This window comes from Pseudonaja textilis, chromosome 5, assembly GCF_049901715.1.
Source record: "Pseudonaja textilis isolate UNSWEBS1 chromosome 5, rPseTex1.2, whole genome shotgun sequence".
Taxonomy (NCBI): Eukaryota; Metazoa; Chordata; class Lepidosauria; order Squamata; family Elapidae; genus Pseudonaja; species Pseudonaja textilis.
In genome coordinates this window covers 59,326,193-59,349,747 of record NC_141994.1, presented here as the reverse complement: position 1 = coordinate 59,349,747, position 23,555 = coordinate 59,326,193, and the positions used below count along the sequence as shown (strand labels likewise).

The 23,555-nt window shown below is 41.1% G+C and overlaps 1 protein-coding gene across 1 annotated transcript in view; it reads right to left on the bottom strand.

Moving 5' to 3' along the window:
- Nucleotides 1-6,050: 6,050 nt before the first annotated feature.
- Nucleotides 6,051-23,555, bottom strand: part of OVCH1 (ovochymase 1) — a 56,929-nt gene continuing 39,424 nt past the window's right edge. The window contains exons 22-30 of the mRNA XM_087935609.1: nt 23,295-23,434; nt 22,473-22,607; nt 16,432-16,656; nt 14,919-15,062; nt 12,939-13,158; nt 11,468-11,631; nt 10,401-10,490; nt 7,415-7,548; nt 6,051-6,434 (exon numbers count right to left, since the gene is read on the bottom strand). Of these exons, the coding sequence (XP_087791735.1) occupies nt 6,267-6,434; nt 7,415-7,548; nt 10,401-10,490; nt 11,468-11,631; nt 12,939-13,158; nt 14,919-15,062; nt 16,432-16,656; nt 22,473-22,607; nt 23,295-23,434 (1,420 nt within the window). The 3' untranslated portion in view covers nt 6,051-6,266. The remainder of the gene's footprint in view (nt 6,435-7,414; nt 7,549-10,400; nt 10,491-11,467; nt 11,632-12,938; nt 13,159-14,918; nt 15,063-16,431; nt 16,657-22,472; nt 22,608-23,294; nt 23,435-23,555) is intronic.

The window sequence follows — 23,555 nt, the reverse complement described above, 5'->3', positions numbered from 1 at the left end:
GTTTACTCTGATTCAATGTTATTTGGATCATTTTCAGCGTTGTGAGGTAGTCCAGACAAGCACACCTAAATAAACTGTTTCTACTTTAGTGTAAGGTTACATTAGAAGAATTTTGAGAGTCTGAATGTGCATTTCTCCCACATCATCTTTACAGCGCAAGAAACTAGGAAAGGATCCTCCTCTATTCTTGTTGAGGACTACTTGTCTTTTACCCAACGGATCCCCTCCTATGGCTCTTTTTCTTTCTCCCAAGATCATTCCCACATACTATTACAGTCACTCTGGATACATGGACTCCACTTCCCAGAATTCTCAGCACTGACCTTTCTGTAGTCAAAAACCATATATTTGGGAGGGTACCTAGTCCACCCTCCACATGAGTAGGGAGGGCAGCACGGTGGCTCAGTGGTTAAAATGCTGGGCAGCCCACATTTGAGACCTGAGCACTATGTGATGGGGTGAGCTCCTATCCTGGTCCCAGCTCTTGCCAACCTAGCAGTTCGAGAGCCTGCAAATGCAAGTAGATAAATAGATACCACTTCAGTGGGAAGATAACCATGCTCCGTGATGTCATGCTGGTCACATGACCGAGGAAATGTCTTCGGACAGCACTGGCTCAGCGACCTTGAAACAGAGATGAATACCACCGCCTATATAGTGGGTTACAACTAGCGGAGTAAAATCTGCAGGGGCTCCTTTACCTTTACATGAGTAGGGGTCCTTATGTTTCAGAATTCTGGACCAGCATCATCACTGGCCATTGTACTCTCTCCTCCTTGGAATCACCAATGTGGAGAAGCTGTCTCTATTAGGGGTGTCAAACTGGCGGCCCGCGGGCCAGATGTGTCACACACAGGCCACGTTCACCCCAGCTCCACAAAGGGAATATGTCATGTTACAGCAATGTGACGCGGCAAGTTTGACACTTGTTCTCTAAGGTCCTCTTGAAAAATGTCAGAAACCAAGCTTATAACTTAATGCCTACAGAATATAGGCTGTACGGCAGTGTTTCCACCCGGCATCCTCACATTTGCAGTCAGGAGGAGATGACAGTTTCCGCATCACTGGCTTCCAAGGTGATTCTCTCCATGCTATGCATAAGCATCACTTTCTGCTCATGGGGAACGAATCCAAGTCCCCATTTATTACCAAGGGCAAAGCAGCTTTATGAATGACAAGGGTTTAGGGAAATCTGTGCGGTATTTTTGTCTGAGAGAGAAGGGAAGAAATAAGGGAAGGACAGACAAGCAAAGGATCAGATCAGCCGTATCGTTAAGTGAAGCAAGATAGCAATCTGAGGATAAGCCTTGACATGCCATTAAGGGGAATGCTAGAGGTGAAACTGTTTATGGCATTCACTTTGGCATCGGTTTCAGAAAAATTAGTAGTAGCTTTCCTTAATCTGTTGTTATGATCTTACGTGTGTGTGTGTGTGTACCCGCACATGCACATCGACCAGTTGTCCTGCATTTGCAGTTTGCATTGGAAGAAAAGCTTTTATTGGCACTAATAGAAGTTTTCCTCTTGAGACACATTACTGTCTTCTTTCAAATATTATATTGCATAATGACTAATGAGATTATTACCGTGCCTAATTTGGTTCCAAAAAGCAGAAAAACGTTTTGTACAAAATATTAAAGAAAAAAAGATCAATAGAAAGGACTGCAAGCCTCAACCTGTCTTGGTCATCCCCTTGGGGACTCTTCGAGGCTCCCCATTTTATTCTTGGGAAGAAGTCTTCCATTTTGAAAAGCTGTGTAGTTCTGTCATTCTCCATCACTGGATCCTCATATGACATAAAGGGTACCTTGTGAGAGTTCCTGCCTTTTAGTTGTTATAGGAAACAGGTGGGGACCTGAATCAGTTTGAATAGTTTGCCTCATGAGTGGAGGATGGGAAAGGCTTGACCGCCTGGGAGTGAAGAAATAGCACAATCAGAAGTACCTGACATTTCTGGACAAAGCACTTTAGAAACCCTCTAGAGATGTCACAGCACAGTCTTCTCTCATGCAGAAGAAAATGAGAGCAATGATAGCTTAGAAAAATCATAACAACCCAAAGGTGTGACTTCTGCTTTGCATTATTTCCCCTGTGTAGCGGATTCAGTGTCCAGATGAGATCAGTGAAACATCGCAAAACACCAATCAAGAACTTGAAAATATTGAGTCATCATCTACTCTACAAGAGATGCCACTTACCAACCACTTCCCTACCACTGTCCCTACCATGACATCTCCTCCACCTCTCATCTCTGGATCAAACACTCCCACAACAGCAACAGAAATCATCCTAACCAATCCCGAGGCTACCACTGGAACTGTTCCTAAACTTCCCAGTATTATTTCTGATATTACTTCCACAAGGCCTTTGCTTGAACTGCCCACCTCTTCCACTCCTGTCACAACCGATTCAGAATCCTTGCTTGAGCTTCTCACCAGCCTTGATGCCGTGATAGCCGAGCAAAGCTTTCCTGAATTGTTTACCACCACACTTAACACAGCAGAGGGGTCTTTGTCCCAGCACCTTATGCCTGCTGTGCTTCTTCCGACTCCTGTCCCTACGCTTTCTTCCACTTCCAACGCTATGGCAGCTACCCCAGTTAACTCTGTATCAGTTGCCACTGAATCCTCCTCTGAGCCTACCACCTCTGAAGCCACCACGCCATCATTGGGTTCTGTTTCCACAAATCCTGCCACTACTGTTGCCCTAGTCAGTAGCCCAACTTCAGCATCTACTGGTCCCATTGTCACTGCCACTGAAACTATTACACCATCAGTGGGCTCTGTTCCCACAAATCCTGCCACTACCGTTGCCCCAGCCAGTAGCCCAACTTCAGCATCTCCTAGTCCCATTGTCACTGTCACTGAAACTATTACACCATCAGTGGGTTCTGTTCCCACAAACCCTGCCACTACCGTTGCCCCAGCCAGTAGCCCAACTTCAGCATCTCCTAGTCCCGTTGTCACTGTCACTGCCACATCTACACCTTCTTCTTCCCCTTCTGCCTCATCTTCTACTCCTTCCAAAACATCTGTGCTATCAACCAAGCCCACCATCCCTAAAAGCCCTGCTCATGTATTGCCTCCTGTCAGAGTTGCCGGATGGCCTGTTGTCCCAATCTCTGCTGTTCTTGGACAGTATCCCTTGCAGCCTACCTCTGTCATGCAGCTTCTTCTCCTTCCTCCCGGCTATGGTCCTAGGAAGTCAAAACCTCAGGCAATTGCCGTCTCTTCTCTGTTTCCATTTGGAGTAGGGCCTTCTAACGTTTGGCCAAAGAAAATAATGCTCAAGCCCCCAAAGAATTTACCAACAACTGCAAAACAGGACAAGTTCTCACCAACGAAATCGTCAACTGCTACAGGATTGGAGAACCCCTTACCAACGAACCCGCCAACTAGTGCAAAATGGAAGAAATTCTTATCACAGCTACGGGATAACAGAGTGCAACAGCTGATGCAGAAAATGCGAGAGTTGATGCGTAAAGGGAAAACTGTAAAGAAACAAGTGTTGCAGTCCACCTCTCTGCAACTGCTGTCTGCGCTGAAGAACGTCAAGCAAAAGTCTTTGGCTTCCTTAGCATTCAAGAAGCAACTTCAAAGATGACATGGCCACATAGGCCGTTTGCCTCTTTTGTATAGTAGGCAGGACGCTTCATGGGCGCGTGTCTTACAGCACCATTACACGAGACCTTTCCATATACTTGCTTGTGGTTTACCTGATTCCATTCCTGAATTCTTTCTAAGGTGTTCCTTATCCCTTTGAGATGATGGGATCAAAGCAGAAAGGTTTTCCTCTGGAGATTTGAAGAACCAGGGGACTTGGAATTCTTTGAAACTGCACTAGGGAAGGGTGCTTCCAGACCCTACTTTAACCTGAAGAATCTTATTGTTAACCGGGCCTTCCTTTAACTGAAAGGCCTCTCGTGATTTCTGAATGGAGGAGACAGATTATTTATTCTTAATTTCAGTTTGAGATTGGACATTAAAGAAATGTTTTGCAGAACTGAGCGGAGTTAGTTCACAAATTCTGCCTCTTCCCCACCCCCACCCCCAAAGAGGTTATCCCCCAAGTATAGATAGTCATCGACTTATGGCCACAATTGGAACGGGAACCTACGTTGCTAAGCAACGCTATCATTCAGTGAGTCAGGCTTGATTTTATGACCTTTCATGCCACGGACATTAAATAAATCCCAGCAGACATTAAGTATAAATCATGTGTTTGTTAAGTGAATCCATCTTTTTCCATTGACTTTATTTGTTGGAAGCTCCTGGGAAGGTCATAATTGAAGATCTTGTGACCTTAGGAAGCTACAGTTATGATAAATACATACCAGTTGCCAAACCTCTGGATTTTGTTCCCGTGACTGTGTGGATACTGCGATAATCATAAGTATGAAGACTATACTTATGGTCTTCATAGCAGAGGTCATAGACCATTTTTCCCAGTGCTGTCATAACTTTGAATAGTTGTTAAATGAATGGTCTTAAGTCCAAGGACCATCTGTAGTTATTTTTCCTTTGTGGGAATCTTTGGAAAAACTTCATTGCCCATGACCCTCGTCACCTAAGCTGAACTGGAAGGGCCACAGGACAGGAGGGGGAAACCTTCCATTTTTCAGTGGTCAACCAATGTGGTTGCTGCTCCTGCAAATCTGTCAGTTGAAGGGAAGGGGTGAATATAAAATATTTGGAGACTGGAAAGAATAGCAAAAACATGCAATCTTTCGGTCATTTCATTGAAGTTATAAGGTCTGTTTGGCATGAATATGCACAGCGCAACTACTTCTCAATGTACTTAGCCAGCACTGATGGAGATTTTCATTCTCTCATGCAGAACGCTGTTTATTTAGAGACCATATAGGCTGGGATTTTAAACATTCATGAAAGAGCATTTTGGTTCTATCAGAGGTTCTCCGTACACACATTTGCACAGAGAGAGAGAGAGAGAGAGTTGGGCACATGCCAATGAATGGGTAGGAAATGAACTGCCAATCATTGCACTGATGGGTTTATACCACCACTGTCTTTTTAATATATATCGCGATGAAAGGCCTTATTAAAATTCTTTGTTGGAGATATATTTTGTTTCCTTTTCAATTGCTGTTGAAAGACTTCAGGGAAAGCCTTTCCTAAGTCAGATTCTTAAGCAAAGCAGTTATCTGAAAAAAGTTTAAGTTATTTGTGTCAGATCTATTTTGGGTTAGCAATAGCAGCAGCACTTAGGCTCATATACCGCTTCATGGTGCTTTTCAGCCTTTTCTAAGCAGTTTTACAGAGTCAGCCTATTGCCCCCAACAGTCTGGGTCCTCATTTTACCCACTGCAGAAGGATGGAAGGCTGAGTGAGAATCAAACTGCTGGCAGTCAGTAGGATAAGCTTTTAATTTGGATTTTAACCACAGCTCTACCTATATGTTTGGGGGGAAAGTTAAACCACAATGTATTTATCATATATATTTCTATACCAAGCAAAATAAGTCAGGCCAGTTATCAAAATTGTATTGTGTTAGAAATGGAAATTCTGGTCCTTATTAGGGTAGTAAGTCAGGGAATATAATATTCTCCAAGATGCAAAGCATCAAGAAAGGCTGGGATTGCCTGATTTAAAACTGTATTTTGTAGCCACCTGTTTGGTCTGGATGAAAGAGTGGATGCTACTGAGAAACAAAAGAATTTTAGAATTAGAAAAGCACAAACTAAGATTTGGACGGTCTGGTTTTCTATAGTTAGATAAAGTTAAAATTAATATATATTTTTAAAATTATTATGTCAGAAGTGCCATATTGAGAATAAGCAATAGATATAAAACCAGGTGTTGCCTGCTGATTCCTGGTTGCATGATACAAGCACATAAGCAGGTGATCCTATGCTTCTCATTGTAGTACATATAGATACAACATGAGGGGAAAGCAGAAAAATGCACACGTTACTTCCTTGCACAGAAGAAAATACAAACGTTTTCTTCAGTAAGGAGTTTCAAAAATTCAAGAATCCCTGATTCTTTTAATATTAGAATATTTTTAATACACAATTATTAGGAGACCCATTAGAAGGAGAAGTATCTGGTCATTCAGAGGGTTTCAGAAACCATATGTGTTTTTATACTTAAAGATATGTAGACTCAGGCATCATGCTTTCAACAAGATGGCATTAGCTTCTCCACAATTGATTCTGAGAAAATACATGATGATTTGGCAATGCTTAACAAATTAGCCCCGCTGAAGCACAACATGTATTACAGTTGTGGTTTTTTAAAGTTCGTGTTTCACAATTTTCCATTAATTACTGCTGAAATCCAATTTCTGTAAACAGAGACTTGCGTGTAGACTGTTGGAGACTCTGGTTCACAATGGTCACTGCTACCCCAGCTCACAAGACCAACAAGCTTATAGCGTCCATCAATCTTGCATATAAGGGGTCCCCCCAAGTCTTGCTGTAAACAGAAGGAGGGACAGAATGAATAGGATGCAAAATAGTAAGCATTTTCAGCCACAATACATAGCTTAAAATCAACCCATCATTCCATAGCAGGGATGTCAAACTCAAGGCCTGGGGGGTGGATCCGGCCCGGAGGATGCTTAGATCTGGCCTGCAGGGCTACCCTGGAAACAGCAATGGACTAGCCCGCAGTGCCTCTGCCAGTGAAAATTGAACTCAGGAGGGCCACCATTTTTGCTGGCAGAGAGTTGCAGGAGGATGTCACAGCTGAAAATGGAGCTCGGGAGCCCATTTTCGCCGGTAGAGCACTCAGGCCACCACAGGTGCCCCCAACACGAGTGACGTCAAGCTGGCCATGCCCACCCTGGCCATGCCTACCCTGGCCCCCTGAGGCCAACTACAACCCTGATGGGGCCCTCAATGAAATCGAGCTTGACACCCCTGTTCTATAGAGCTATAGTTTATCCATGGCACAAGAAATGCAACAATCAACGATACCCTCCTGATATTTTAACTGCAGCTTCCTTTATCGCTGCTGATAGTTGCCCTCCAAAACATCTGGGAGGCAAAACATTGGATTGTCTATTTCTGATTTATGGCTTCATATTTTCAACACCCATCTGAAGTTCTTGTACCATGTGGGGACAACAATTCAAAATAAGCAGGACCATATCATATCTATGGGCAATTTTGTTTGTTTCTGGAGAAGCACATTCTATATACTCCCTTCTTTAAAATGGCAGGGAACTGCTCCATTGACTCTCTACAGCTGCAATGCTGATTTGTGGCAGGGCAGCCAGAAAGCTTTCTGGTGTCAAATACAGTCTTGGGATCACATTGCCCATCTTTTTAATGGGTAATCTTACTGATCACATTAGAAATTTCAGTATGATTGACGCCTCTTCAATTAACTGGTCCCAAATGCAAGATTACACTTCTCCCGTTTAATGACAATATCCCACACCCGTTACATACAGCACATGAAGTTGTCCCCGTAGCACTTCCACATATTTTAGTGTTTTTAATGTCTTCACCCCAGTATCTGGCACAGGCATCATTTGTGAGGAGTGATATTTGTGTTTGCTGCAGCCTTCTGGAAAACCAACCCTCTGGATGGAAAACAAGCAATACCAGACAAATATTATTTGATACATGCAACTGTGGAAAAAGACTTATTAAGTTGTTTTTATCAAATAGTTCCCGAAAGCCCAGGTATAAGTTTCTACCAGTGAAAATAAGAATATGAGTCACCAAGCAAAAAAAAAAGATTCTAAATGCATGTTCAAAGAAAATAATCCTCATGGAAGGCTTAGATGCACACATTTCTATACACACTCTTCTCATGATTTTTGTGAGATTATTTAAGAGTCAGGGAGAGGAGTCCTTCATTTGTTTCTACTGAGAAGTTATTCCTCTAGGAGAACCTGTTCAGAACAGTAGATGGAATTTTAAAAAGGGGTAGATGGATAACTAACTACCCTTTCTTCTTTCCTCTCTGACCTCCTCTTTTTCTCTCTGTAATTTAGCTCTCTCCCAAATAACAAGTTACAGAGAAAAAAGATCTTTCTCTCGCTGATGGCCTGAAATGATCCCTTACACAATTCTTGATTTGTGATGTGAAGACTTCACATACCAGTGCTTATAGCATCAAAATGAGATCTATAATGCTCAAAGCGTTCCAACCGATGTAGTAGAAAATGTAAGGTTTTCTTGAGGGACAAAAGAACTTAAACGAAGTGCTAATCCACCTGGAACCTAGCTCTCTGGAGAAAACTCTTGATGCTGGGGAAAATGGCAGGAAAGAGAACAAGAAGTTGAGTAGTAGTTGAAAGGTGGATGGGCTCAGTTACAGTGGTGATGGGGGCACCATTGGAAAAGCTGAAGGACAAAGGTTAGGGTCTGATCAGAGTGGACACAGTGGCACAGAGGTTTAATGACTTTGGGACTGCCAGCCAGAAATGGTCTGCACTGCAGTGGTTTGAGTCCAGCACCATGAGACAGAGTGAGCTCCCATCGATCGATCCCTAGGTCCTGCCCACCCAGCAGTTTGAAAGCAGGCAATATTGCAAGTAGATAAGTTGGTACCACTTTGGTTGTGGGAAAAATCTAACTGTGGTTGTGTGTGGAGAGTAAAAACCAATGTTGGACATAGTTAGACATGAGGCATCATGACATGCGGCAAGGAGAGACTGGTGGAGGACCCTGGAACAGACAGCAACCCAAGCGTCACAATTGGTGTAAAGCTAGTTTGCCCATCCACTCACCCCAGAGTGCACCCAAGATTGGCACACAAGCACCAATCGGAATGAAGTAACAATCTAGGCTGTTAGGATTGCATTGTGTCCAGCATGTGTAGATTCCCCTGGCATTGTATGCCAGATGCTAAATAAATAAGGGTCAGATCATTGTGGGGAAGATATTGGAAATGACCAGGCAGAGTCTGAAGGTGGGATCAAATGCTTCATTAGTTTGGAATCACTACACTTCCAAAAGAGACCCAAGTCCTGCCTCCTGTGAATTCCATTGACTCTTATCTAAAGCCAATTTGCCTTGATCATGGTAGATAGTAGATCAGATTCTTTTGTATTGGTAGCATGTCATAAACTTGAAGTGCTTTGAACTAAATTTCTCTTCCTGGTTACTTGTGCCTGACAGAATATCTACTTATGTGATTGCTAAGAGTCAACACCAACTTGATGGAACAAAATCAATCCAGCAGGACAGGATTCAAATATTCCAAATGTCAACTAAAAAGATACTCCTTTGGTCTTTTTAGCTGCCAGAAAAAGGGAGTGCGGGTAAACAAGGCATTCTTGAAATGCCTAGATAATCACCGGGGTTGTTGGAGCATAAGAAGATTATTGGAGAGCATGATGGATGACTCTTGGAGACAGATGTGTCCCATTGGAGAAGTCATATCCAGGCGGTGGGGGAAAGACCAGGGTCAAGGGGGAAATGTATGATGTGATATAGTATCGGCTGCACCCAGCCAAGCACCAACATGGCAATTTCTAATAAACCAATTTACTTTTTCTGAGATGCAGCTAGAGACTTTTGATTTGGATGAGGGTGGAATTGTTGGAGCCCTGACAACAAGTAAAAGCGAGGACTTCTTACATACCTTCTTATATCTCTACCTGCCAAACTAGTGAGGTAGTCCAGACAGGAAGCATTGATCAGATGGACTAATTCTACTTTATTGTAAGGTTACATTAACAGAATCTTACAAGTTTGAAAGTACATTTCTTCCCTGTCACCTTTACAGCCCAAAAAGCTAGGGAGGGTCTCACCTGAGATCTTCATCATGACCACATTTCTTTTATGGGCTACGCTGCTCTTATTGAGCCCTTCCCCTGGTTATGGATCTTTCCCCTATCTCCAAAAGTCACTCCTATATACCATTACACCAGAAGTGGTATTCAGCAGGTTCTGATCAGTTCTGGGGAACCGGTAGTGGAATTTTGAGTAGTTCGGAGAACTGGCAAATACCACCTCTGATTGGCCCCACCCCCATCTATTCTCTGCCTCCCGAGTCCCAGCTGATTGGCTGGATCTTCTTTTATTGCCCTGCACAGGAGAACGGAGCTGGAAATCAGGTTAGTGGGGTGGAGAGGGAATGGGGATTTTGCAGTAACCTTCCCCCAGGACTAGGGAAGGAATGGGATTTTACACTAACCTTCCCTGCCATGCCCACCAAGCCACACCCACCAAGCCACGTCCACTGAACTGGTAGTAAAAAAATTTGAATCCCACTACTGCATTACACCATGGAAGAGGAGGAGGGAGGAGGAGAATTAGAAACCCAATACAGAAAGGAACAGAATGGGCTTGTAGGACTCCCAAATGCCAGCTTACCATACTGCAATATTTTGTTTTAACTCTCATTTGTGGCAGTGCAAAGCCGTTTTTCACAAATGTGTACTTTCAGAAACACTGGCTAGATAATATCAATCACTCTCACCAGTTATGTTCCATCCTGCAGTCAAGCACTTGGCATCAGTGGCTATTTTCTCCTCCTGTTCTGGCAGACAGATAAATCCTATGGTGTCTCCTAAAAAAAAAGAGGAAATAAAGCATAACTGGGTTATGGTATATTCTAGGCAAGGTATTCAGAGATCTTAAAATTTATATCATCCCTTCAAAGTAGGCCAGATTAAGAAACAGTTTCAGTAGGGATTCCAGGAGAGCTCTTTATTGATGTAAGTTAAAACATCAAAGTTTGGACAGCTTTTTCCAGTTCCTCTTTGTCTCACCTTAAATTAATAAAATCAAGCCAGGGTTATTTTGAGCCAGGTGACGCAGTGGTTAGAATGCAATATGCAGGCTAATTCTGCCGACTGCCAGCTGTTTGAGTCTCATCGGCTTGAGGTTGACTCAGCCTTCCATCCTTCTGAGGTTGGTAAAATGAGGACCCAGATTGTTGCGGGAAATAGGCTGACTCTGTAAAACTGCTTAGAGAGGGCTGTAATGCACTGTGAAGCAGTATATAAGCCTAAGTGCTATTGATATTACTATTTTGAGTTTGTTTCCCGTGCTTTCCTCTTTCTGGAGACGATATAATCTTTTCTGCCATTCCCCAACATCTCATTCTTCTTTTGCTTTCCTCTAAATTTTCTAAATTCCTGTAAACTTTCTGATCACAATCATAGGAGGAGATACTCTCCTATTTATGCAGATAGCAATAGATTCACGCATGACAAACACTGGACTACTTCAGTCTGATAGGGTGAATCTTCTGCAAAGCAGCATTTGTACAGCCTAGCCCTAGAGGGCCCTGTCCTTGTCCATTTACACACAAGGCTTCTTACTGAAGTCAGTTCACTGAAGGTACAAATCAGTGGAACTCAATATGACTATTTTAGTACTTTTGACAAGCCATTGTTACAAGACCTTTGGCTTGGTTCTGGCCCATAGAGTTTCTTTAATCTAGCAACTCTGGTTCATCTGCTTTCCAGCTCAAACTTCTTTACATTGACATTGTAGATAAAGGTCTTGAACCAAGAAAGTTATTTTCTCCCAGTACAGTACCTGTCTGAATGGGGATCTCCAGTTCTAACAGACTAATGTCATTGCTGGGAGGCAAACCACTGAAGTTGGTATGGAAGTAGACAGCTTTCACTGAGATCTGAGTGCCACCTTCTGTACCAGGAAGCAGGTTAGTGATCCCTAGGACAGCTGTGTCTGTCTGAGTGCTAAAAGAATAACATTCCGAGTTCATCATATGCACAATTTAATCATGGCAATAGCATGTTTGGTTTCTTTGCAAAGAACAATGCTGTAGATTATCTACACTCTGAGAACTAGATCCAAGTCCAGAAACTCACAACCCTGACTCCCTCTTTTCGATACAAAGACAATCTGAAGCCCCAGGAAGAGAGTAAGATCTAAATTTGACAAATTAAATAAATAATGCAACTTTTTGACGCTCTTGAGGGATTCTACAATATATTTTTAATTAGCGAATTTGTATGGTTAGTTTACAAAACCAATAATTGAAATATCAATGGCTAAAAATCTATCTTCATATACTCAAATGGAGTAATGAAAACTTATCCAATGTGCACTTCCTGGATCTGTGCCCTGGGCGTTGCTGAATTACAACTCCTAATATGAACAATACAGAGGAATACTGGGACTTGTAGTTTAGCAACACCTGGAACACCCATTATATAGCAATACTATATCTACTATATTGCATTTCAGTTTGCTACACAAAATATTTGCCCACCGATGCATATATCAGTGGATAGGAAAAAATTATACGAGAAACAATTTGCATAAAGTGTGTCCATTTAGGGAAAATGTATATCTGAGTAATATATATATATATATAAAGGTATATGTAAATTACATTTAGTCCTAGACTTACAACTGGTCATTTAGTTGTTCAAAGTTATGACAGCTTCCCCCTCCCCCATCACATGATTGCATTTTGGAAGCTCAGCAACTGGCCTGCATTCACAGAATTTCAAATATTCCACAGTCATGTGGCCAATAATTTAAGACATTTTTGCTGGAAATCAGTTTTTAGCCAAAATCAAGCCAGTAAACAAAGGGTTTAACTTAACCACTGTGGCGTTCGCTTAATAAGCATGATGTTCTCTTAAAGGTTGCTGCAAAGATAGGTCATAAAATCAGACAAAGTCACGTGAGGGCCCACTAAACAGCCTTCAAGTCTTACAATCATAATTGTGTGTTCAATTATGATTGTAAGTCAAAGACCACCTATTCAATGAACCTCTTACAAAAAAAAAATGCAAAGTGCTGCATTGATGCAAGAAACGTAATGTTAGAAAATTAAAATTCAACAGTCTTTTTTTTTTTTAACATTCTGGGCCCATAGCAACCTGTATCAAATTTTCCAACCCAAGGATGATTCCCATGAAATATACTGTACTTCAGTTTCATTTTGAGAATGGAACATAAATCCCTTGGTCAGACGTTGTATTCTAGGTGGGGATACAATCGTTTAAGAAATAATCCCAGTATATTTGCTTACCTTATATTACAAGGTCCAGCAGTCAGAACCCAAGTTTCCTCAATCAAAATTCCTATGCAAAAGTGTTTGTTTTCGAACTGTAGGCTCACAAGCCATGGCCAAGATGATGGTGATCCTAGGTAGCCACTAAACATTTCCAATTTTCCCTGTCCTTCCAGTGAGGTGTTTGTGGGCATTGCCTCTATGGAGAATGGATCTTCCACTGGAATTCCACATTTCCCTAGTGCCAGAAGGAAGGTCCACTATTAATTGTATTATATATGTTCTAGCATGCAAGGAATAATTCCATAAACTTATGCAAAACTTGCAACACCTTTACTATGTCTGCTTTAAGCCCCTTTCCAACTAGCTTTGAGGATTCCGGCAGTTATCCCAATTAATTCATGAGTCTCGAGCCAAACTTCCAAAACTTCAAAGGATTTATTGGGAGTTAACATGTCCAGCACTGCCTGGGTGTAGCCGACTCTGAGACACATAATTCATTGTCACCCTTGATCTTGGTTTTCCAGCACCCCCTGGGTGTATTATAATTCATATTCTCCAATGAGACATATTCATAGCCAAGAGTCATCAATCATGTTCTCCGGCTAGATTTTTGCACGGCAGAAACTTCTGTCACCTAGTTACTATCTCTGAAAAACTATGTATGGAATGCACTTTCGATTTCCAAGTTGCCGCACTGCTCTTTCAAACCCCTTTCCCTCCTCCCTTTCTATTGGCAACTCTAAAAAGACCATAGAAATATTTTATGAGTTGACATTACCATCTTTTTTTCCAATCAAGCATTACATTTGCCGAGAGAAGCAGCAAATAAATAGAATTATTCTGAATAACCTCCCATACAGACATGGATTAAGAAATAATTGCTGTTTCATTCCCAACATATCACCTTCATGTTAATTAATAAAGTATACACCTGACCAAATTTGGATGACTAAACTTTCCAACTCGCAAGCTTGAAATAATATGCATTTATGGGATATTACTTACTTTCTTCAGTAGCAATTTGTTTATCTAAAAGTTCACATTATTATTGTTAGGCTATTAATATTATTGGTCACTCCTATTTTAGCAAAGTACTTACAATAATTAGCTCCAACACCTGCCAATTAAATTAAAGTTAAAATTTTAAACATATCACCAAAGCCACAATTGATGTTCTCATATGAGAACAAGGAAAGGTTCAAGAACTCAACATATCAAGAGTGCCTTCTCTTCAGGAGAAATTCAAAAAGTCAAGATGGCAGCCGTACCATGCAAATGAAAGCCTGAAGCCTTGCAATTCTGTTATGTTTAATCAAGCAGCCAGTCTCAGACACTTTATCAAAATAAAGTATATTTATGCAAGAAATCAAAGAGAGCCAGTTTGATGTAGCGGTTAAAGCACCAGGCTACTATAAAAACCAGGTGATTGTAAGTTCTAGTCCCACTTTAGGCACGAAGCCATCCAGGTGATCTTGGGCTGGTCCCTGTCCCTCAGCCCTAAGAAGAAGGCGATGGCAAGCCACATCTAGAAACACTGACGAAAAAACCCTGCACAGATTAGTCCAGGCAGTTGCCAGGCGTCAAGACTGACTCGAAGGTATCAAAACAAAAATATTCCACACATAACATCAAAACAATGCAGTAATTTATTGCTCAATTTTTCCTAAGATGTCTCTTTATAGGAGGCCACTTGGCCAGAAATCTATAGACATATGCATGCTGCACAGGCTTCTAAATGGGCTTCCAAAATATGTCTCTTCCAGTTTGCTTGCTCCAAATTGCTGGGTTTCTGTTTTATTTGTAAAACAGATTGAGTTTTCTGATGTATCCTAGAAGGTGACCAATAAACTTTCAAAATGAATAGGAGAAAAATACCATAATCGGAAGTTCTGTTGGGAAGCCTACAGTCTAGGGAAAACAGACTCTCACCCACCCACCCACCCTCCTCCTGCTTAAAATTATTACATGGACTGTTGAGTTCTATCCCATTCTCACTTCTCCAAACTGATCCTTGATTCATCTCTCCAAAACTGATCTTGAAGCCCTTGGCCCCAACCGAGCCATCTGTTCTGAAGTGCACCGTCAAGTAGCTGCTGCTCGAAAACAGTTGAAGGTTCCTTTTGTGGCCACACAATGTTCCTGCAAACCATAAGACAAAGAAGATGATATGCCAAAAGGTTTCAATTGACCATATGGTTGGGGAAGAGCCAGAGAACATAGGGTGAATTGTTGCTGCCTACATGAACCATGTATCTAGTCTTCCCTCTATGATTTATCCAACTACAGTATTTATTTTCAAGATTTATTTTCTGCCTTTCCTGCAAGAGCTCCAGATGGCATAGATAGTGCTTATCTTCTAAGTACTTAAGTACTGAGAAGCAACCCTGCGAGATAGATTGGGCTAAGAGACTGTAAGTGCCGAATATCCCACAATAAGCTGCCAGGACAGAGGGGTGGACTTCAACCCTGGACATTTCATAAATCAGCCTCTTAGCTGCTGTACCAGACTGAAGGCATTTCCACATGGTCAGTGTTACTACCCCCAAATGTTCATCAGAGCAACTCCTACTCTTGTGATGATTGTCCTGATCACACCATTGTAACTTGCGCTTTCTCTGCTTATCCCAACAAGCAGTGGGATATCACAATAAGCTTTTGGTCAGATCCTTGCCTGCCCTTGTCATGTTGCATTGGTCACATTAAAGAAAAGAAAAGGCAGTTACTCTGAATGGGACTTGACCCCTTAGTCTGGACAAAGAATTTCATAGTACAATTGGGCTTTCTGGCCAAGGGAAGATCTGCAGCTTTAGGATGCTACCGGTTTGGTCTGGTTCTCCTGAACTGGTAGTAAAAATAACTACAATTTTGGACAAACTGGTTCCTCTGACAATCAGCTGAGAAGATAAAAGAAGCAACAAGCACATCGGTGGGTGGGAGGGTCACTCCTAGCTTTTTGTTTCTTCATCCTCTCACCTGATTGGTGCATTAGGGCCACACACATGCGCATGTTAAGGGTTCATGCACATGCGATCACCCACCGAACCACTAGCGAACAAGGTAGGAACCCACTACTGACTTGCTGCAAGCAGCCTCAACAGGAAGCAGATATTTTGCAATTACAACTTTTGAGTAGCTGAGCTGGAGGAAAATTGCTTGAGCTGCCCATCAAGGACCTTGGTATGGGGACCCAGAGGTACAATGTCAATGTCCCATATCCTGTCTCTCTCTGAGATCACCATCATCCACACCAAATGATCAGATTTTCAATGAGAAATGGTTAAAATGCATAAATATTCATAGAGGGAAAGGCAGCAGTTAATAGTCCACAGCTCCATTCGGAAAATCTCTGATGCGTTTCTAAGCCTAATCAAACAAAAAATACAATTTCTTCGCTATTTGTAGACTTGCCAACCATCTGGGCTTAATCATCAGTTTGGTAATTCCGGTCCACCATCAGGAAAGACAACAATATTTAGAGCTATGAAGTAAAAGACAGAGGACAACGCACCAAGCAATTGTGAATGTTGATCTGGTCCATCATAAAAGTTCAGGGAGTCCCATATGCAATCTTTAGCATCCTCAATAACAACATCTAGTATCACAGTTTTTAGTTTGCTTCCTGAAGCAGAATAGATTGTCCAAGTGCAGTTTAGTAAATTAGGATAGCTGTCTGGATAATTTGGAGAAACTATTTCTGCGGTCCCGACTGGGATCAAATCCAAGACTGGACATCCTTAAAGAAAGGGGAAACAACAAGGCTTCTTTTATTTCTGGCATTTTTATTTTGTCCATTATAAAACATAAAACAAACAAAACAAACCGGCCCCTCTGTTATCCAGACCAGCCTTCATTAACTTGACACCTGGCAGATGAGTTTAGACTGCAGTTCACAAAGTTTCCACCCAACAGGTTGAAGCTTCTAGAATGCTAGGAACTGTCATTTCAATAGACTGTAGAAAGAGTATTTAAAAAGTATATTTTTTAAAAAATCAATACATTCTTGGGACTGGGCCTTTTTCAGTTGCAGCACGAGGTAGCATGCCCTGTCTAGGCCACCTGCCCTAGAAACCAGGATAACCCTGAAGAACAAACAGTCCTATTGGTCTTTTACAACATTGTGACCCAGGGATTGTAATCAAGATGTTCCAATAGATACTCTGGCATGGAGAACCTGGCATAGGTGGGTGTGATTATCTGCCATACCTTTTCGAATATCTTTATCTTGTACAGGGCCTAAATGGAAAAAGATAAAAAGGATATCATGATACATATTTATATTTATTCTTAAGTTTTCGCAGGTACCTACATGTAGGGTATTCAGCTTTGTTCGGGTATTTTCCCACGTCATTATATATAAAAGCACAACTATAATTACGTGGGAAAATACCCGAACAAAGCTGAATTATATATATATATGTGTGTGTGTGTATGGCATTCAGCTTTGTTCAGGTATTTTCCCACATCATTGTAGTTGTGCTTTTAAAGTTGTAGCAACATTTCGGCAGAATCTCATCTGCCATCATCAGGCTTCATATATATATATATATAGTTATATAGTTATATAGTTATATAGTTATATAGTTATATAGTTATATATATATATAGTTATATATATATATAGTTATATATATATAGTTTTATATATATATATATATATATATATATATATATATATATATATATATATATATATATATATATATATTATATATATATTTTTCTGAGGTTCTCGGGTATTTGTATGTGGATCTTTGGTTGTTCGGGTTTTCTCCCGCGTAAGATTCAAGTATCTAGGCAACGTTTCGATGAAGTCTCATTCATCATCTTCAGGCTTCTGTCTCCGGCTCTGTGCTTCTCAGAGTAATGTGAGATTGCAGCTGCTTCCTCCTTTTAACTGCCAGTGGGGGTGGGACTTGATTGGTAGGGGGTTTGGCTGTGTTCTGATTGGTTGGGGGTTAGCCGTGTTCTGATTGGTTGGAGGCGTGTTCTGTTCAGGTGGGGGCTTGGTTGTGCTCAGGTTAGTCTTAGTTGCTGGGGGATTTGAGCTGGTGAGTTGTGATCTTGCTGTTTGGCTTCGAGTTCGTGGTCGTGCTGCATCTTCATAGTGGGTGTCGGTTTGCTTCATGTATGGCTCGGAGGGGTTTGAAGTGGGTAGTGATGCAGCTGCAGTGCAGCTTCTGGTCCATGGTCATGTCTCATCTTCTGAGTGGCTGGGAGTCTGTTTTCTACATGGAAGTGTGGTGGTGGCATCTTGTGTGGCTCTCATGGGTGTGGGTCTGGTGTCCTTCTTCATGTTAGGTACTCGTCTGTTCATGAGGGCGGGTTTCCAAATGGCTGGAAGGCGGGAGGTGTCATCTTGTTTGTTCATGCTGTGTGGGCGTTTTTCTATCTCTATGGCTTCTCTGATTATTCTGCTGTTGAAGTGTTCGGTTTTGGCGATAGTTCTGGTATTTTTAAAATCAATTTCATGTCCTGTGGCTTTGAGGTGTTGGACCAGGGAAGAGGTCGTTTCTTCTTTTTTGATTGAGTTCTTATGTTCTTCAATGCGTGCACTTATTCTTCTGTTAGTTTGTCCAATGTATGTGGTAGGGCAGGCAGTGCAGGGGATTTCGTATACTCCTTGGTTTTCTAATTCGATTTTGTCTTTGGGGTTTCTTAGGATGGTGGATATTTTTCTGTTTGTGCAGAATGCTGTTTTGATGTTGTGTTTTTGGAGGATCTTGCTAATTTTGTCTGTAGTGCCTTTTATATATGGGAGGAGGGCTTTGCCGTTTTCTTGTTCTCTGTCTTGGATTTTGGTTGGGGTTTCTTTTTGGATTAGGTGGGTAATCTTCTTTCTTTGGAATCCATTGGCTGTAAGTACGTTGGTGAGAGTGTGTAGTTCGGTTTTTGGTGTTGTTCATCAGCTAAGCATTTTGTTCTGGAGATGAGTGTCTTGGCTACGGAATTGATCTGTGCTGGGTGGTGGTGTGAGAGTGCATGTAGATAGCGGTTAGTATGTGTTTTCTTCTGGTAGATGGTGTGTCCTAGGGAGCCATTGGATCTTTTGTATACCAAGACATCTAGGAAAGGAAGTTGATTGTTGGCTTCTGTTTCCATGGTGAATTGTATTTTGGGGTGTAGGCTGTTGAGGTGTGTGAGGAAGTTGTTCAGTTTTTCTTTCCCGTGTGGCCAGATTATGAAGGTGTCATCTACGTATCTGAGCCAGAGTTTGGGTTTGTGGTCGTATTTTTCTAGAGCTTGTGTTTCAAAGTGTTCCATGTAGAGGTTTGCGATGACAGGTGAGAGGGGTGATCCCATGGGTGCTCCTTCTATTTGTTTGTATTTTTGTCCATTGTAGGTGAAGTATGTATTGGATAGGCAGTGGTTGGTCAGATCTAGGATGTGCTTGGGGGGGTTGTATTTGTTTTGGATGGCAGTCAAGGCTTCTTTTATTGGCACTTGGGTGAAGAGGGATATGACATCGAAGCTTACTAGTAGGTCATTAGGTTGTAAGTTTTGTTTCTTTATGATCTCAATGAACTGGAATGAGTTTCTTACGTGTGAGTTGATGGATTCTGCATAGGGTTGTAGTTGTTTGGCAAGAAATTTGGCCAGGTTTTGTAGAGGTGAGCCTATGGAGCTGACTATTGGTCTGAGTGGGGTTCCTTCTTTGTGTATCTTGGGGAGACCATAAAGCTTGGGACATCTGGATGATTTCTCTCTGGGTATAATTCGTTGCTGGATTTCTTCACTAATGGGGGAGGCTTTTATTTTGGATTTGGTAGTTTTTTCTAGGTAGGTGGTGGGGTCTGTCTTTAGGGGTTTGTATGCAGGGTCTTGGAGTAGGTTGGTTAACTTGGTTTGGTAGTCAGATGTGTTCATAACCACTGTCGCATTGCCCTTGTCTGCTGGTAGGATTATTATGCTGGTGTCTTCTTTCAGGTTAAGTAGTGCAGTTTGTTCTTCTTTGGATAAGTTGCTTTTGGGTGGTTTGCTAGTGCAGAGGATGTTGGTGATTTCAAGTCTGATTTTGTTAGCATCATCAGGGTTGGTTCTGGTCAGGCTGGTTTCAACTCACCAGCTCAAATCCCCCAGCAACTAAGACTAACCTGAGCACAACCAAGCCCCCACCTGAACAGAACACGCCTCCAACCAATCAGAACACGGCTAACCCCCCAACCAATCAGAACACAGCCAAACCCCCTACCAATCAAGTCCCACCCCCACTGGCAGTTAAAAGGAGGAAGCAGCTGCAATCTCACATTACTCTGAGAAGCACAGAGCCGGAGACAGAAGCCTGAAGATGATGAATGAGACTTCATCGAAACGTTGCCTAGATACTTGAATCTTACGCGGGAGAAAACCCGAACAACCAAAGATCCATATATATATATATATATATATATATATATATATATATATATATATATATATATATATAAGTTATATATATAGTTATATATATAGTTATATATATAGTTATAATTACTAACCAACAAAGGTAGTTGATGGTTCAGCAAGTAGAGATTTACGTATAACTATTAAAATTTATAGAAAAAAATGTGCAAGAACAGAAAAAAGAAAACTAAAGTTAAGATAAATGATTTCTGACCTTCTTTTCAACAGATAATTACAATCTTATTGTCCCTTCTCCCTCTTAAATATTTTGCAAATTTGCTCACCCCCTCATTTTACCTCATGACTCTCAATCTTCAATTCCATTAATCATCCTTTTTTTTTGTCTTTCAGCAAAAAGTCCCCACAAGGTTTCCAGTCTTTCAAAAAGTAAATTATTTTTGGTCTCTGACCAGAGAACTGTTTCATTCCTATACTCTGCTAACACACAACTCATATACACACATATATACAGGCAGTCCTTCGGTTACAACCATAATTGATCCTGACATTCATGAATGTAAGTTGTGATGGTTATAAAGCAGGTCACCTCATAACCAGACCCCAATTTTGTGGCATTTTTCACAGCAGTTGTTAAGTGAATGCCGTGGTCATTAAGTAACTCCATTGTTCACTATGGGCCAATTTTTGCCAGGGAATAAACACTGGTTTCCAGCAAAACCACCATAAATTGCTGTTGCATGACTCCAGGGCGTTGCAAAGGACCATAAATGTGCAGTGATTGCTGAGTATCCAAAATATGGTCATGGGACTGCAAGGGGGAAGCTGATGTCAAAACTTTGAAACCGGGCTGTAAGTAACTTTGAAGGGTCCATCATTACTTTGAACTAAGGATTCTACAATGTACACAAATAATACACAACAATATATATAACAATATAAATATAAATAATATAATATAATATAATATAAATATAACAATCCTGTTCCTGCAGGAAGCAAACATCCTCTGAGAACTTTATGAGGCATGTATTAAAGTAATTAATACTAAAAACATTTCACCCATGACACTGGAGGCAGTAGGGAAAAAATATTTATGAGTAATAGGTTTTAACTGTGTTATCTTCCATGAATTGATCTAAGTCCTCTTTAAAACCAACCAAGTAAACACTCATGCTGCATCTAACAAATAATAATAATAATAATAATTCCACGTCTACTCATGTAGTAAGTAAATAACGGCTCCCTTTAACCTGTCCTACTTCATCATTCAGCTTCACTGAATGAGTCTATTCTTTTAGGGCAAGAAGAGAGCTTTCCTGAATTAAAACTGCTTAGCTCTGGGGTGGAAGAGTTGAGCATGTAGTGAATAGAGCTCACTTCTTTTGTATTCATACATCATTAATTTAGGCATATTTCCTAGCTTGGAGGTTGCCAAACTAGAACAGTTGTCTACGAAGAGATAGAAGAGATAGATAGATTCTCTTCTCTGAAATATGGATTATTCTGCTATGTTTTTGTAGCCTCTGTAGATCTCTCTTGAGGGTACAATGGCTCAGCAGTTAAAGACTTTGAGCTTGTCAGCTGACAGCCCAGGTTCAAGACCCAAGCACCACAGGATGGGGTGAGCTCCTGTTATTTGCTCCAGCTTCTGCTAAAGTAGCAGTTCAAAAGCTTGCAAATGTGAGTAGATAAATATGTATCACTTTGGTGGGAGGGTAATATTCCATGCTACTTTGGCATATAGTCATGCTGGCTACATGACCACGGAAGCATCTTCAGACAGCACTGACTCCCTCGGCTAAGAAATGGAGATGAGTATCGCCCCCTAGAGTTGGACATGACTGGATAGGAGAAATCTTTATTTTTACCTTTAGATATCTTTCAACCTGTTCACATCATACCCAGTGAAACACACACTACCCAAGACTATTGATGGGATGGAACATGGCCAGAGCAATAACTCATGCAGAAATTTCTGGACAGCCTCCTTTTTGGTTCTGGGTGGATATAATGTTTGTGTTATTTCATTTACTTCAGATGGGAACCTAAATACAAATAGGTCACTGAATAAATACAACAGGCCATTCAAATCTGAATTCCATTCCCCATTGGGAAGAAAATATGCATCTCCTATTTTGGGCCAGTTTTATTTTATTTTATTTTGCACCTATTCCTTTTCTCCAAAGTCTGGCAAAGCCTTCTACTTACTTGACTCTGTTTCTTGGATTTTGTAGACAAGAGCAAAACTTTTCATATTTGTATCTGGGCCAGAAGTGAAGTTCAGCATCAGCATGGAGGTTCGTGACTTTATTGGATAAGGAGGAGTTTCATTACAGAAGTTACCTTTCGGACATACATAAAAAAGAAATTTGACTATTCTGCCTCTTTGGTTTCATTAATTTTCACTTTTTAGTTATTCCTTCTCAAAGACGGGCTTTTCATGATCTCGAGACAATCCTCTGAGAAAGCAAGGAAACCTTCAAAAGCCACAAGCAATACTTATTTATTTTTCATATTTATACATCATTACAACCAAATCAGATCTAATCTAACATTTGCAAAAACTAAAAAATATAAACATCCAATTCTCAATTAAAATTATAAAAATACTAGAACAGTTGAACAGATTAAAATAGATTGCATAAAAAAGAAGAAAGAAAATGTTTTCAACAAAGAGCATCATTCATTAATCATCACTATATTTGTCCGCAGGTGCCTTGTGGAAAAGAATTAGCGGTAAATTTACCAATATTGATTCAACTAGAATGGGTTTAGCACATTAACTACCAGTCCCCAGAGGTGGTATTCAGCAGGTTCTGACCAATTCTGGAGAACTGGTAGCGAAAATTTTAAATAGTTTGGAGAACCAGCAAATACCACCTCTGACTGGAGATTTTACAGTATCCTTCCCCTGCCACACCCACCAAGCCACGCCCACAGAACCGGTAGTAAAAAAATTTGAATCCCACCACTGAACAGAGGGTGAGTGGAACCCATCCTTACTGCAATCTGTAATGTTAAATCTCTCACCAAGCATCTCTCTTGTAGGTCCAAATCCTTCATACAGTATAAGTCCGCCATGACATTTGGGAAAGGAATTCTCAAACACAAAGTCCAGGAAATCCAGTCGAATGATGGCATTTAATGGGGCAACAATCCTCCAGTGGCAGCTGGAGCAATAAATCAGTAATAAGAAAGTTTTAGACCTAAGCACTGGACCATTTTTCTCTCTTTTTCTTCTCTTTCTGTATTAAAGCTGCCATTCTCAACACTTCTTTGCATCGAGAGTTG